The sequence below is a fragment of the Protopterus annectens genome, chromosome 9.part0, assembly GCF_019279795.1.
Source record: "Protopterus annectens isolate FY-2018-M chromosome 9.part0, PAN1.0, whole genome shotgun sequence".
Taxonomy (NCBI): Eukaryota; Metazoa; Chordata; order Ceratodontiformes; family Protopteridae; genus Protopterus; species Protopterus annectens.
In genome coordinates, this window is record NC_056743.1 from 1,314,340,141 (window position 1) to 1,314,357,105 (window position 16,965).

Sequence of the window (16,965 nt, forward strand, 5' to 3'; positions counted from 1 at the left end):
ATTGCTCTTCCAGATGTGTACATGTACACAAATATATATATTTTCTCAATTTTTTTCAGAAATTATGCTACTCACCATTAGAATTTACCCATAAACTTCACCACTGTTATTGTCATGTAAAACATTTCAGTATCTCTCTCATATTTATAACCTAGTCACAGAAGTGTAATGCTATTACTTATGGTAGAGAACATTTCCTAACTCTGATGCCTTGAAAGTCCAAATAAAAAATGACTAACAGAAATACTCTAAATATGTAGAACAATGTGTTCCTTTCTCAATTAAATAAAATATGGAATAATCTTACATCTCTGCATTATGTTATTATCTGGGCATTTCTTCCTATGATAAAGGGATAACAAGAATGTGAAGATAAATATGCGAAATTCTGCATCTGTGCCATTATTCTGGATTACTCGTTTAATTCAAAGATGTTATTCTCATAAATTTAGCTTAACACAATAATGTATATACTAAAAAGACTCAAAGTATGTAGTATTATATTTGAAAAGCATGAGTATTCTAAAAAAAAAACAAAGAAATTATACAACATTTATGTTAGCAATGCATTTTATAGGATGCAGTTTAAGCTGCTCTCTCATTCCAAGATCAGGGTCATTGCAAGAGATGTAAAGGTAACAGCAATGTAAATTCTGAGGAAACCTTCAAATCTTCACAGCCTGAAAGATGAAAAGAAAGAGTTAGTGCACGACACACCAAAAGAGTTCAAACTCATATGCAAAGTGTAGCAGAAATGAATACTTCAAAATAATTATTAGATTTCTGTGGGAGAAATATTGTGCTCGATTTATGAATTAGAAACCTTTTTCCAATAACATTACTGTGGCCTCTAAGATTAAATTATCACATTTAACATTTCCCCCTTCCTAATTATAACCCTTTTCCTTCATGAAATGATGGGACAGATATTCAATGTTTTACTTCCCCCTTCTGTCTAGGAGCTGCTTGGGGTAATAGATGTTGATGCCCATTTGTGATGTGTGTAACCCAGCATGGGTCTGCCTCTTTGAGATATCTGTATCAGTGAGTAAATTTTAGTCCTTTCTAATATGAATAGCATCTAGATCTGATCTGCTGGACATACCTCTCAACTGTACAGATTTTTGCAGAATGTCCAGATTTTGCCTCATATTTTTGGTCTGATTTTCATCAAGTTGTGGTTTTCTGGTAAGTCGCTGACAAATCATTAAAGACTGAAGTCAGAAAATAGTGACATACATTTGAGTTTCAGACTTCATACCCTCCAGAAAATACATGTTTTTGGAAAACCTGTTATTCTATCAACTTTATATGTTTGTAAGAGCAGTATTTAAAAATTGTCCCTATTTTTGGGCCTTTGTCCACTCATTATTTATGGCTTTGTTCAGATTTCATGCTCAAAGAGGTTGAGAGGTATGCTGCCGGAATTACAGGTCAGTTCATAACTACATAATTGGATAACTGTACACTATTACAAGCTGTATCTCTGAATGTTCAGGTGTGTTTGAAATTCATATTAGGTCTGTCGCAAATGAAAGAGCTGTTATTCTGTTAGCTCAGAGACATAGGAAATTAGAAATCATGTCAGCTGAAACTGAGCATGCAGATCAACTGAATCAACCGACTGTTCAATGACAGCACCCCCTTTTTAAAATTATTTTTATCTGCCTTCTTAGTTTTATGTTAATCACACACCTTATAGAATTAATTCACAAAAATAATCATTGGACACACACACACACACACACACACACACACACACACACACACACGCACACACACACACATACACACACACACACACACAAACACACACTCAGCCTTTTAGAGCAAGAAATCTAAACAAAGCCACAAATAATGGTGGGACAAAAGCTCAAAAATAGGGACACATTCTAAATATTGCTCTTACAAACTTACCAGGTTGATAGAATAATAGGTTTTGCATTAGCGTGAATGTTCTGCAGTATACGAAGTCTGAAACTCAAACGAATGGCATCATTTTCTGACTTCGGTCCTCAATGATTTGACAGTGATTTGCCAGAATTCCACAGTTTTATGAGAAACTACATACAGTCGAGAGTAATGTGAATGCGCGCACGCACACACACACACACACACACACACACACACACACACACACACACACACACACACACACACACACACACAGATATTGACACATATGGGTGCAGTTTTTTTTCTGTTGAGTGAGTGCATTCATTGACCAGTGAATGGGTTAGTTTTTTAACTGATTCACAGATCTTATCAACCACATATAGTTTGCTAACCTTGCTCTGAGAGTATCCAACTTTTTCCTGAATTGCTTAACATGGTCTTGAAAACTACAAATAATATTCAAAAAATGATCTCATGAGCTGTTCGTATTCTTTCAGTCAGCTAAATATCTCCCTATATGGCCTTGTACCCTCTCTCATTTCTTTCTCCACATTTGCATTGATTCTTTGTTTGTCTTTAAACAATGTGAAACATTAACATTCAGATCTTGCACCTTATTTGTCTCATTACTAGGCCATCAAAAATCAAAATTTTAACCTTAGCCCTCTCCCAATAACTCACCACTCAGAACTGCAAAAGAATTTGACTCATTTCACAGAGAGCATAGCATCCCTAACCAAGGATTCCCCAACATCTAATCCCAAGCCTGCCCAACAGAAACATTTCACCACATCCACTTTCACCTTCAGACCTGTGCTGTGATCAAATCCTATATAAAACTCTTCTTAAACCAGCTCAAACCATGCTCTACTTCAACTGATGACCTTTCAAATTAGTACCTGAAAATAGCAGCCAATAGCATTGCCTGTCCTGTCTGCATCATTATAAAAATGTCAGTCAAGGAATCCCACATTCCCTCTCTCTAGAAAAAAATCACACATTATCCTTCCACACAAAGGAGGAATTCAACTGACATCACTAACTTTAGGCCTGTAGCAATCTTATCCTCCCTCTCCAAAATACTTGAAAATGTATTCAAAAACAATTGATAGACTATTTCCTACAGGAAGAACTCTTATCCCTCATATAACATTGAGTCTGTCCATACCATAGCCCTAACACTGCACTTCTAACCTTCATAGACACTGTCAATAAAGCTAGAGATAATGGCAAACTAGTCTCCTCCTTATTTTTTGTCTAAAGCCTTTGACACAGTCTGTCACAACAAAGTTTTACTTCAAATGACCTCACAAGGTCAATTTCAGCCCATTCTTCTATGGTTCAAAAGTTTGTCCAATATGTATCATCAGTAAAACGGCACTCCACCCTCTCTCCATACCTCCCAGTTACCATCAGTGTGCTACAACGGTCAATCCTTGGCCCCCTCCACTTTAACATTCTCACCAAAACCCTTCACACATCCACACAACTGGGCCCCCTAATGCAATACAGAGATTAGTCTACACTGATATGCATACCAAACAACCTGGTTTACCTCCAAGAAAATTACTCAGGAGACTTTATCAGCCACTGAAACATGGCTTTGTAACTCACAGCTTATGCTCAACCAAAAAAAAAAAAAAAGCTATTACTTTTTCCCCAAATCCCTCTCTCATGAAAAAACTAAATTTTACATCCTTTCTCTTCTTAATAATACAACCATTGAAGTCACTTTTCATAGCTAATTATTTCAACTAACAAATACACAACTTCTTCCTACCTATAAAATTATCCAGTATCCATCTGCTTGTCTAGCAGTAAATATCATTCTATACAACTATGTTCACACTCATTTATTATGAGCCAATGTCAAAACACTCCTCTTTATCCAAAAAAAAAAAAAAAAAACTATCAAATCTGCTGGGCATGGTTTGTACTCATACCATGTTGCTAAGACTTGGAACTCCTTACCTGTATCCATCAGGTCAATACCCTCCCTCCTCTACTTTAAAATCATTCTAAAAGACTTTCAAGCCAAAAATCTGGCTCTTTCCTTGCCCAAACCAAGGATAAATTATATTCTAAATATGAACAAGTAACTATTCATTCCTTATACTTCCCCAAACTTAACTCCCTTTCTTACTTCAATTATTTTTTTCTCCCCAGCTCTCTAAGTATTATATAACCCAGTATTTTCTCCCAATTCACATTACAATTCCTGTTTGTATTATACTAACTTACCTTTAATTTCTCAAAAGTGGCTAAAATTTCCCTAAATAATAAATAATTGGCATAAAAGTCATAGCTATTCTTAACCAATGCATTCACATTATGTCTAATGTGTTTTTGCATTATTTTGGGGATGGTAAAAACTGTTTTTCTTAAAATGTTTTTGTAATACTTTGGAGCTTTCCTTCCTGAGCCTCCACTGAAAATGGACACTACCCAGTCAGACTTTCCTGGGAATCAAATGTCAATAAATAAATAAATAATATTTATTAACTCAAGTATTAAAAAAATGTTTTATCTAAATATGTTACAGACAAGGGTTAAGCACACAGTTTTGTTTTGTACATTACAGGTTTTGAATGTCGTTATCAGAGGATGTGACATTATAAAGTCACAGAGTTATGTTAATGTTAATAGATTGCAGCATTAAATGCAGGTGTGATGCCCACAACTGCTACCAATTTATGATGGCCACCATTATGTGTCATCCCCTTGTTGGATCATTAATTATGGAGCCTAAATCTTCACCACTGATGCTGGAGAGGGACGTGCACTTGGAATACTAATAGATGCACTCAGTATTTCCAGATGCAGACCTCTCTGCACATAGTACAATTTCCCTTAACAGCACACAGGGAACACACACAGCCCGGGGTCTGGATGTCTCTATATCTGTCTCCCTCCAGGTCCCAAGTAAGAGTCCCCACTGGTATAGCTGTAGGGTTAGGACTTCAGCCAAGTATCCAAGCCAAGTTTTCCAGCAGCCTCTCTGTAAACTCAGTGCTTCGTGTCCCTGCCCCAAGTAGCTGACATACACACTCTTTAATGAGACATGTGCTGTGCACCAGCTATGGGGTAGGCCTTCATAGGCTCATACATTAGTGCTAGGCTAACTGCCCTTATGGGCCATTTTAAGCCTAGCCAATTATTCCATGTGAGAATCAAACCCCACACCTTGTATCTGTCAGGTGACCACCTTAACCATTATGCCAACCTCCCATTAAGATTTAATTTTCACAGACACACACACACACACACACACACACACACACACACACACACACACACACCTGGGAAAGGTTGGCATAGATTACCCACTGTACCAACTTTGCCCAGACTATAAGGTAATTATCACTGCCATTATTCAGTTACTATAAGGCTCTTAAAATGGTATCCAATTATACTGTGTAATATTAATATTAATACTAATACAAATGGTAGTAGTTCACTAAGATGGCTAGGCCTTATGGAGTGGCCCACAAGCTGTCAACAAATAAATATAAGTACTCCCAAAGGTTAGATACTTTCTACAATAGCCAGCCACAATAAAAGTTTTAAATATATTTAATAATAAATAACAAAGGTACATGAAAATTCTGAATATATATTCACAGTAAACCACAGAGTTCAGATCACAGGAAATATTGAAAAGTACATTGATGGACAGACTCAGACAAATAAAGAAAAACAATATCTAAACTAAGCTTCACTGTATTTCTGACTGAATCTAAGAGAATTACTATTCCCTAGTTAAGGTACTTAATACCGCAAGGCACGATGCTATGGGTGAGGGTCTTTCTAGTCAGGCTTCCCAAAGAGAATACTCAATACTCTGAGATTTCTCTTTGCAATATGTGAAATATAATTTCCAAGAGGGCTGGGAGTATGACCTCATCTGGTCACCTGACTCTAGGTTCTCACAGTATTCCCCTTTGAAGCAGAGACAGGAAATTAGCACAGACAGCCACAATACACATCCAAATGTTGATGGCAGTGCCTAGGGCCTCCCCTCTTTTCACTGAGGTAAAGGACAATGGCTCATCCCCAGACCTAGCGTCTCCGGTCTTATTCAGTACTGTGATGTGACATTTTAAGGTTTTAACAGCTCATTTACATTTCCCTGATTTTTCTTAAAGTTAACTTCTGCTGTGCCAGTATCCTCTATTAAAACATATATTTATTTATTTATTTATTTATTTTACATTTGTTTACAGGGGAGATCAGACTGGACAGAGATGTTCATTTTCAGTGGAGGCCCAGGGAGAAAAGCTCCAGAACAATTGCTAACATACTATATATAAGATATTTACATGAGCATTGTGGTTTAGACATACAATTAAAAGTATATTTGGTTTAGTAGAGATATACTTGAAGATGTAGTAAAGATAAGACAAGAAAGGAAAAACTAAAAATACTAGCCAGTTTGTGAAAGGAGGACAATATAGACAAGTTCATACGAGGTGCATTGACATTTTAAGAGAAAGCTTTTCAACTTAGTCTAGGGGGGAGTTAGTGAGTAGAGATGAGACAGCGGGGAATAGACAGCAGTAAGTTGGTAAGTAATGCGTGACAATAAATAGTGCATCTGTGGGAGTTTTAAAAAGAGGTTGGATACTGGGTAGGGGAAAGGTGTTAGAATATGTCAGCCAGGTGCTAGGCAGTTGCATGTCCAGGAGTTGTTTAGGTGAGATATAAGCTGTTTTTTGAAGACGGTTTTGTTAGGTTGTACCCTGATTTGTAGTGGTAGGGACTTCCATGTCTTGGAAATGCTTCTAGAATACAGGGAGTCACCAGAGCTGTAATGGCTTCTAGAGATTGTGATTAGTGCCTTGTTGGTGGATCTAAGTTCTCGGTTATTGGAGTAGAGGCTGATACATCTAATTCAGCTACAATAATACATGTGCATTTCTTCATTTCAGCAGGGTGCACTGTTGATGCATTTCAACACAAGCAAAGCTCACAAATACATTTTCTGCACAAGCATCTGTACAAAATCAGTTTGATATACAAATGACATACAGTTCTAATACATTTGTAACACAAGCATCTTGTATGAATCAGTTTGATATTCAAAGAACACATCATTCTTTACACAAACTCTAACTGGCTATGCTGGCACTTGTCCATATCATTACAGCAAGCATGTTACCAGGACTGATTAAACTCTGCATTTCAAAGCCAGCTTTAAAAATCTATTCCTTTAAAATACTAAACTGACACGTCACATGATACATTCACTTTAAATACTTGAGCTTTATGGTAACTCTTTTAACCTCTTGAGAAACCACAGTATTGCATAAAGCATGTGTAAATTTGTTATGTTTATGCATTGTTGATAAATAAAGCCTTTCTACATGAATCCTGATAATTTGGATTCGTAGTATTGAATCACTTGTGATAAATGATTACAATTTTCAGCCCTTTTTTCTGACCAATTTAAACCTAAATACAGAACTGAGCCAAATGAATGTCCCTTGTAATACAGAACTGAGCCAAATGAATGTAATTTATAATCACTGTCTTATATGTAAAATGCTATTAACTAAAGTTGTTAATCAACTAATCAGTGAATGAACTGCAAATGTAGTGCACTCAGCATTGACTGGAATGTCAAGATTTTGTAAAATTTTCTGTATCATCTTTGATTTAACTTATTTGTGAATCTTATCTCCCCATGGACCCCCATACATTGGACCTTGTCCATTGGAGTTAACAGTCTTACCCAAATTGTCCTCCGGTGATAGAATAGCTGGTCATTGGCTGCTTGCTGTAATCTCCCTACCCAACCATACCAGCAGCCTGAGTCCATTCCCAAACTCAGGTTGCCATACCATGCCTCTGCACCACTGGATTAACAAAGTGTTATTTTTGTGGAGTAATCCTGTGTTGGTGATGGGTGGTACTCCAATCAGATGATCATCCTGGTTTCAAGAAGGAGTGCTTACCCAAGAGGACCCAGTTCTAATTAAAAAGTTAGGATATTTTTATTTCACTGAACATGAGGTATGGGCTGTCCTGTGTGTATTTATGGAAATATCTTCAATTGTGTTATGCAGTTCACTCTTCTTAGGAATCAAGGTGCACCTGCAAGGCCCTTTTCCTTTAAAGTACAGCAAAGAGGTTATGACACTGGTATATTCAGAAAGGTTTATTTTCCCGCAGACTTGGTCTAGGGCTATAAAGATTTGTAAGGGTATGATGAGCAATGTCAATCCATCCCTTCTGGAAGAATATCCTACAGCAGAAACAGAAGCAGATACTACATCCTTTGCAGCAGAGCAGATTAAAAAGTTTCCCATGTACAGACAGATGTTGCTATAGATATTTCTTTTTGCATGGGAGACCTGAATTAAGTGACAGCAGTACTTATATAAGTCACACAGGCACATACAAGGAAACCTTACTTATTTCAGCATTGCAGCATCCTAAATGCAAACAGTACTCATATGTTTTGGCTATGCCCATCTGTATAACAGCTTGGTAAGTGTCCTCTTAAGTGGCATTAGTAGCACTGAAAAAGGCACTCAGTCTGAAAGGCAGTTTAATAATCATGGTACTGCCTCCACATTAAGAGTACTCACCACCCTCCATGTTCTGATGCTTTGTAAAATGTTTAGTAACTCTTTTTTGTGCAAGGTAGTGAGTAAATCTTACATAAACACAAAACAGAAAATGCTTCCCATACTCAGCAAGACAGTATTAACCACTGGCATTAACCTTGACTCAGTGTACCCTACAGTGAAATATGGAAGAGTTTAACATTTTATTTCTTAGAGGCTATAAATAGCCGCCATTGTGGCTGATAATTAGGGTACAGGAATTTTTTTTTTATAAATAAGGGGCATTTCTCAAGAGTTGTGTCTATAATTTTATTTTTGTTGTTTATGTACATGTATTTGAATATATTCATCTGGTCTCCAATATTCCTTTTGATACTGTTGAATATTTTTATAGCTGGGACACTGATTTTTACAACAATACACGTACGTTCAAATGCATTTTATTGCACCCTCAATTTAGCAGTGATATATCTACATGACACTAATAATGTACATGATGTTTGACACTTTTAGTTAATGTTCTAGTTGTATTGCTGATATATAAATAGTAGAAACATAAGAAAAAAATCCCTACTTCTGTTTCAGTCATTTCCCAGAAAAAAGTCATGTAGCACCAAAAATAATAACTTAATGTTTTGCTCTGATGACAAAGAGAAAGCCTACGTTATATATCGTAGTGAGTAGTATACCACTACACAAGCTGCAAATATAGCTCACACAAACCTTTCTCATATTCGCAGTGCTTAGTGACACACTAAATAAACCCTTCCTACCTCACCCACAGTCACATCCCAAATCACTTGTGAAGCAACAAAGCTAATCTCCCATACAATTACAACATGATGTTATCTCCTCAGTCATTTGTGAAGTAATAAACAAACTCCTCCTATCCCACCCACATCCACAGTCACTGGTGAAACAAGAGAACCACTCTTTTATTATATCAGAAAGTGTCATCATATCCACAGTCACTGATGTAGTAATAAACAAACTCTTCCTACCCCACCCAAATCCCCAGCCACTGGTGAAACAAGAGAACCACTCTCTTACTATATCACAGTGTTATCACATCCACAGTCACTGTGAAATAATAAACAACTCCTCCTACCCCACCCACATCCCCATCACTGGTGAAACAAGAGAACCACTCTCTTACTACATCACAAAGTGACATCATATCCACAGTAATTAGTGAAATAATAAATAAATTCTTCCTACTCAACCCACTGTCATATCTCTAGTCATTAGTGAAGGAATAAAACAAGTCTCAGACTACATTACAAAGTGCTGTCATATCCTCGGTCATTGGTAAAGTAAATAATTACCTCCTACCCCACCCACAACCACATCCCCAATCAATGGTGAAGCAAGAGAACCATTGTCTTACTCCATCACAAAGTGTCATGTCTTTAGTCAACTGGCAAAATAATAAATTAATTCGTCCTGCCCCACCCACTGTCACATTCACAAGCATTGGTTAAATACAAAAACCACTCTCTAACTCCAACACAAGATGATGCTTTTCCATAGTCATTAGTGAAATAGTAAACCCACCTCCCATAAATTGTTCTATGTTCACTCACTGACAAAATAATATCATACAATACTTCTCCATCTTGTCTTGTCCATATTTTTTGGTGAAATACTAAATCTCTCATAATCCAACAATAATAAGGTTAAGATGTAGGAGTGATTCATTCTACTAACATAGTAGACAATATTTTATTGTATTTGGAGTTTTATTTTTTATCATTTGTCAAATCCAGTAGATTGACCTGATAACTCTTTCCTGTTTGCATCTGTAACTAAGGTAATAAAAACAGTAGAAAGTTTAAATTTGCTCTATAAAATAACAAACTACTTTGGTGTAAGATTTGAGTTTCTAATAAGCAAGATCAATGAATTTGAGTTGAGATACAATTATCCAATGTCAAGAAAACTTTATGAAAAGAAGTAGGATGAGAAGTCTGTGAAGTCAGAAGGCAGTAAATTTCAAATACCAGAAAAGTATTTTGGCAAAAATGGGTAATGCAAGTGAAAGTCTAGGTCATATGATAGTTTAAGTTATTTTGGATTCTTAGACGATGATGGGAGGTTTTTAATGGTTTGTAAATGAAAAAAGGAAGAAGTCAAGATGAAAAAGCTTATAAATGGTTTTGGCTAAGAGAAAGCTAGATATTGTTTTGACTGGGATTGTGTTGATATTTTTGGAAAGTAGGCAGTGGTGTGTTCCAGAATATATGAGGTTAATGCATCAGCAATTTGCATTTATGGATAAGAGCCTATGGGAATTATGGATGTTACATAGTGAAATAAATACCATGGCATATTCAAGATTTGGGAAAAGAAGATTTTTAGTTGCAATTATGAGCATGTGGGGTGAGGAGGTTTGTCAATCTGTATGCTAACTTAAGTTAATTTAAAACTTTTAGGATATTATTTTGTACAGTTATGGGCAAAGGTCTCCAATATTGCAATTTATTATATATTATTAACTCTGTCTTCCACATAAATTGATGTATGCGCAAATTGGTAAAATGAAATCAGTCATTTCTAATATAGAACTTGATGTTGTGCAATGATGCCAGTAACTTGTCTGTCAATATTTACAGTGTTGTGTGTGTCTGATATAATTAACACAACTTGAACCCTCCTTCCTCGTGTTTTGTGACCCTGAACATTCTGTAAAATAGAAAATTACCATCCACCCCAGCCTACCTCTCTCTGTATATATATCACCCATATCAACTGTATTTTTCATAAAAACTCCACCTCCCAACTGCTTCATGCAATCCTATCTGGATTTGTAATTCCTTTAACAGTTTCTGCTCTTAGTTAACTGTTCACTTACACTGCACATTAAAAAATGTAAATGTTCTTAGTGATAGATGCAGTCATTATTTCATTGTAATGACTTCTTCAACACTGAAGAGCTGTTATGCCATATAACCATTGCATAAGACGTCACTATCCATGAAAGAGGCAGTTGAATAGTGGATGGGATGGAATGGTAACAGAGTCACCACCTCACCTGATCTACATAAACATTTGCAACCCATTAACTGCCCTTTACAGGTTGCATGTTCCAGATGCACACAATGCAATAGCTTTCTTGTACTCATTTCATCTCTGTTCCATACATTCTAGCCATTTGATAAATAAGCATGACATTAGCAAAGAGATCATTTGCATTATTTCTTGTGAATGAGCATCATGCTCCGCGTAATTGGCACAGGAGGTTTTATTGCACTGTGATACACGAAGCATAATGATTCTGAATTGCATTCTTAACAGTGACTCATAGTGACTTGGTCGTGAACCTCTCCCACTGTCATAGTGTTGCATACATATTAAAATTAGTAAAATTACATTATAGATATAGGTGCATCTCTGTCCCTCCCTCTGTATCAACTTTGTGTTTTGAAAGTCTACTCTAATATTTTCTCCTTTTCTGACTTATATACCTACAGTTGTAGAAGAATGTATAAAATCACATCCCATTGTCATCCCACTTCATTAATGTCCAGATAAATTGGGAAGAAAACAGTATTTTAAATTGGTATTGAAACATTTAGGCTCATTTGCTATAGAAAGAAACTATATCCACCCATTTTGATATAGCAAATCATATGGCTAGAACTTTGACAAATATTTTTTTTCATATCACATGTTTATGCATTTGCAGGCTGCACAGAAAATGGAATTTAGAGGTTCTTTACAAAAAAGTAAGCTAACAAGGCAGAAGCCACAAAAAATAAAATTAAAAAGGAAAACAAAGGCAATAAAGGTCATTTACCTCTAGTTGTATTTGTATTTGTTTTGTCCTACTTATTTAAGATCCAGCAGGTATTTGTATGTCTGTAGCACAGCTTAGTTCTTTATAAACATAGAAATGTTTTCTGGATTGTCTCTAATATCATGAATTATTTTTTAGGAAGACCACAACCAACACCTGTTCTAGGGAACCTGCAATGTACATGGAAAGGCCATCTGCAAACTAGCAATAAATGCACACAAAGGCAGCAGACCAGCAGTAAATTCATACAATGCTAAGTTTTTGAATTGCAACACTGCTGAGTCATTACATGAATTATTGTATACCCATGAATTAACCACTACTATTGCACCCATACATTAAGTGCTTCTTCCCATTTTATAACAGCTTTATTGCATTGGTTATTGTTATAAATAATCAAAACATTGCTGTCATTGTTCCATTGTAAGTATAGTTCTATAAGCATTTTATAAGCATTACAATGTCTATATGGATGATAGATAGCCTACTTCATTTCCATCTGTTGTCCTACATAGGAGTGTAACTAAGCTGGTCTGAAATTTCAGTCATAGCTTCAATTTTTGTACAGTGACTTAGGAATGTTGCCAAATAGCCCCAGTTACTCAGTGTCATGTCAGCTGTTAGCTTCCTGCCCCACATACCTGTGACACTCTGTGCAATGATCTAGCATTGTGACACTTTGCTGCAGATGGCTTCAGCATCCTCTCCACCCTTGAGTGACTCTGCAATGTCATCAACATTTGAATCCACAATACTGTGGCATGCAGTGCTGTCATCATCCTCAAAGTTTTCATCACAGACCTTCTTCAGGTTTTCCTTGATGGTATCCTGTGGACAAGAACAAAGAAAAGAATCGCATACATGCCAAAAGAAGGGTTGCCCAAGATAGTCGGGGGCAATAAAATTACTAGACAAAAATAGTTACAAAGCATGGGTTTGGGTATTGAGTTATAGTCTGCCTTATTTTTCATCACTATGGTTGTCCTTGTTTCACCACTATTACATTGTTTTTTTTTAAAGAATGAGGCATTTTACACTACTAATTGCAATACTAACCATCCTGCTCTACCTCCTGTGTCTTTAGCAAGTCTCTTTAAGCATATCTCAACATATAAATCATTTCAACTTACTTCCTTACTTCCAAATGACTTTTTGCAGCAATACAGTCTCATACTGTAGCATGACTTTTTAAGGGTCATCTGCAGAACAAATAACCTATGAATAAGCCTAATACTTAACAAAACAGAAATGTATGTCACTTTCACATTTTATATGCCCTGCATTAAATAGTTAAGTAATTGAGCATGACATGAAGTCTGGTATGGATGTTGCATTAAATGTAAATTGCAAATGTGCAAGTGTCCAAATGACATAGAAAGTAACATTAGTATTTACCATGAGGTGATTCATTCCCTGCACATGCCACCATTCTGGGAGCTTTTATCCTTTATGTAGGTCTTAGGTACAGAACCATGGAGAACGTTGAAGAGCCGAGCCAAATTTCCCAAGTGCATAGTTTAGTTGTGTGACATGCATGCAGCAGGGCCAATGGAGGTAAACAGAATCAACCCCAGGGCTACAGAAACCAAAATGTAACCATAAGCCTCTGTGTTACCTGCCAGGTACATATGTAGGCCTGTTGCACTGAACAGGAATCAAACCCAGTTCAACTGTTTAGAAGACTGCAGTGCTCACCACTATAACTCTAATAATAGAACATTAGATTAAAATGCATCCTTGATTCTCATCTGATATCATAGGTAGGGTTTAGGCATGGCATCAAAGCAAGCACTGGGGAGCCCGGCCTAGTTTCTCAATAGCACTGGCTAATTAAATGACTTGCTCAGAGTCATACAGTAGGTTCCAGGAGGCTGAAGGCCTCATGTCCTGGGCTGTCAGAGGCAGCATATAAGTAGCTCATAGCCACATTAACTACCAGAACAAAGACATATGTAGGGGCATATTTGAGGTTAGCTGTGTGCTATCCAAAACTGAAAGACCATTTTGAATCAATAAGTTCCCTTCTTACAGAGTTGACCGAATAGAAGCAGCTGTTCAAGTTGAAGTTGACACTACTGGACAGCAATGATTTTAATCAGTTGAAGAGAATATTATGTCCAGAACCTGTATTATCCTCCTTAGCTTCCAACATGTGTGTGTGTGTGTGTGTGTGTGTGTGTGTGTGTGTGTGTGTGTGTGTGTGTGTGTGTGTGTGTGTGTGTGTGTGTTTGTGTGTACATGTGTGAATGCATGCATGTGTGAGTGTATGTATGTATAAAATAAGAGTCTTATTAGGATCACAGCTACCCATTGCTATCATGATAATATAAACTAGTTAAGAAGGTACTTGATGGTTTACATGTGACTGTAAATGTGTGGGATGATCATATTTATCCCTCCAGGCTAAGAATTAGGTAATAATTCCACAAAATACACACTGCTGACTGAAGCTAGTTTATTCCCATGTAGAACTAGAATTAATCCTCATGGTCACTGCTGTGGTATGACTATATCAGGTCAGTCAATGACAGCAGATGAGGCAAAATATTTTGGATTAGCAATGACTGCAAAAAATGGAGCTTTGATGACTCTTGTCTTTCTGGGGAAAGCAAAACCCCCAATATCCTCAAACAAATTATTTTTCTCCTGCACTCCATTATTTATTATATCTAACCCAAGGCTCACCAGACTTCAGGGAAAGCTAAGAAAGTTCCTTTGGGATGAGTGCTCCACCCCATTAAAGACAACTAAATCACTAACTAAATAAACATAAATGTTTTAGTGACATACCACTTAATTAGCCCATTTTGACCAGACTTTTAAGTTGCTGTTTAAATAACGTTTCCCAGCTGGGGCAGAGAGGATTATGTTTATGAGCTGTAAATGAGCTGCTTCCTGTGGTTCAGGGTTTGATTACATCAGCCCCCAGTTGCCTACTGTGTGACCTTGAGAAGTCACTTAACCAGACAGTGCTTTTGGGGAACAGGGATAGGCTCCATAGCGATATTCTAGACTAAATGTCTATTAACTATCTATGAACCTGGGGTTAAAATAAAGGATACAGATGAAGAGGGTTTGGAAGCGTTCAGTGTATTTTGCATTCATACATGCCTTTTATACTTTTTCATACTATTAAATACAATTTATTTAAAAACAATTTACAGAAAGAAAGTCTGGATCAAACAAATGCTGACCACTGCAGCAATAGAAGTCATAGTGGTACAATAAGTTTCACTTCTACAAAATACAGTGCATCAGCTGTGTGTGTGTGTGTGTGTGTGTGTGTGTGTGTGTGTGTCTGTGTGTGTGCACACATGTGTCTCTTTCTCCAATAATCCAATTAAGTAGTTAATACATACTGCCCTCAGATACTTTGTTCCTATTCCCTCAGGATGCATAAATACAGAGAAAACATGCTTTATTTCAAAATGCTGAACAAATGTTTATATATATATATATATATATATATATATATATATATATATATATATATATGTATATGGATCTACTTTTAAATACCAAAATTACAAAATACTGAATACCACAACACTGAGACAAAAATGCTGAAAAAACATTACACTGAATGTTTACAATTCCAAATGCTGAAACAACGAAATGGCTATTACAAAGTGCTGTAAAAATTTTAAGAAGTGTTATATCTTTAAGATGCTGTATATTGTACAGAAACAAAGAAAATGTCTGGCATTAGGTTGCAAGCTCCGATTAAGTGTATGAGAGATGTATTTTACTGTAACATTTGGGCAAGATAAGCACGTCTTGCTTAAAGAAGGTTACAGAGATTCTGCTGCACTTCTGACATGCAGCTATACAGTGTGTTAAGGCATATTTGCCATTTTCTTTGGTGTAGTGTGATCTTGCAGTTGATATATTTAATCAGCATGGGGTGGAGAGTGCAGGGGGGGATTGCCCCCCCTGCTTAAATGTAGAGTAGTAGATTATCATTTGGTTTTATTTCTAGTTGTAGTTTTTATGGTAGAGGGAGGGACATTTAGCTTTACTTCTTGTTTTTCGATGTTTTGGGTGTCAGATGTTGTGAAGTTTCAAGATATTGCAGTTTTGGCATTTTCTTCTCAGTATTGTGGTCTTCGGTATTTTGGAATATTCGTGTTTAAAAGTATCTATATATATATATATATATATATATATATATATATATATATATATATATGTATATCCCTGTCATGCCTGGTAGCAATCATACCCTCTTCTCATTGATGTATAGATCTCTTACCTGGGATGGCAAAGTAGAAGGGCCACCGTCAGACAATCATAAAGAAAGATCATTCCCACCACCTCTTCTCTCAAGCTGTAATGGTGTCTGTAGCCACATTCTTGCGAACGGCTTGGTGTTCTGACTTCACTATCCCTGACTGGGGTTAGCTGTTTTGAAGTATGAACCCTAATTGTCCCCAAGTTTAAGAACTACATAGTAACCCAGAAGCACTTAAGTACTTGAATTATTATTGAGAGGGGGAAGAATTTTCTCTTTTTAGCTGAACCCCTCCACTTAACAGATTTGTTGTATGAGAAATCTCTCATGTCTAATGCTGTGTATGTGGTTTTTACAGGGACAGCACTGCTTGGCAGGCAAGTGACCCTGATGTGATCTACCTTCTTCCTGCTCGACCAAGTCTCTACTCAGTGTCAATGGTTTTATGCCAGGTTCGGCTTCCAATGCCATCC

At 36.6% G+C, this 16,965-nt stretch overlaps 1 protein-coding gene across 1 annotated transcript in view; it reads right to left on the reverse strand.

The window, feature by feature from the left end:
- Positions 1–523: 523 nt before the first annotated feature.
- LOC122812035 (lysine-specific demethylase phf2-like) overlaps positions 524–16,965 on the reverse strand; it is a 58,027-nt gene continuing 41,585 nt past the window's right edge. Inside the window, exons 5-6 of the mRNA XM_044084281.1 lie at positions 12,903–13,089; positions 524–680 (exon numbers count right to left, since the gene is read on the reverse strand). Of these exons, the coding sequence (XP_043940216.1) occupies positions 12,925–13,089 (165 nt within the window). The 3' untranslated portion in view covers positions 524–680; positions 12,903–12,924. The remainder of the gene's footprint in view (positions 681–12,902; positions 13,090–16,965) is intronic.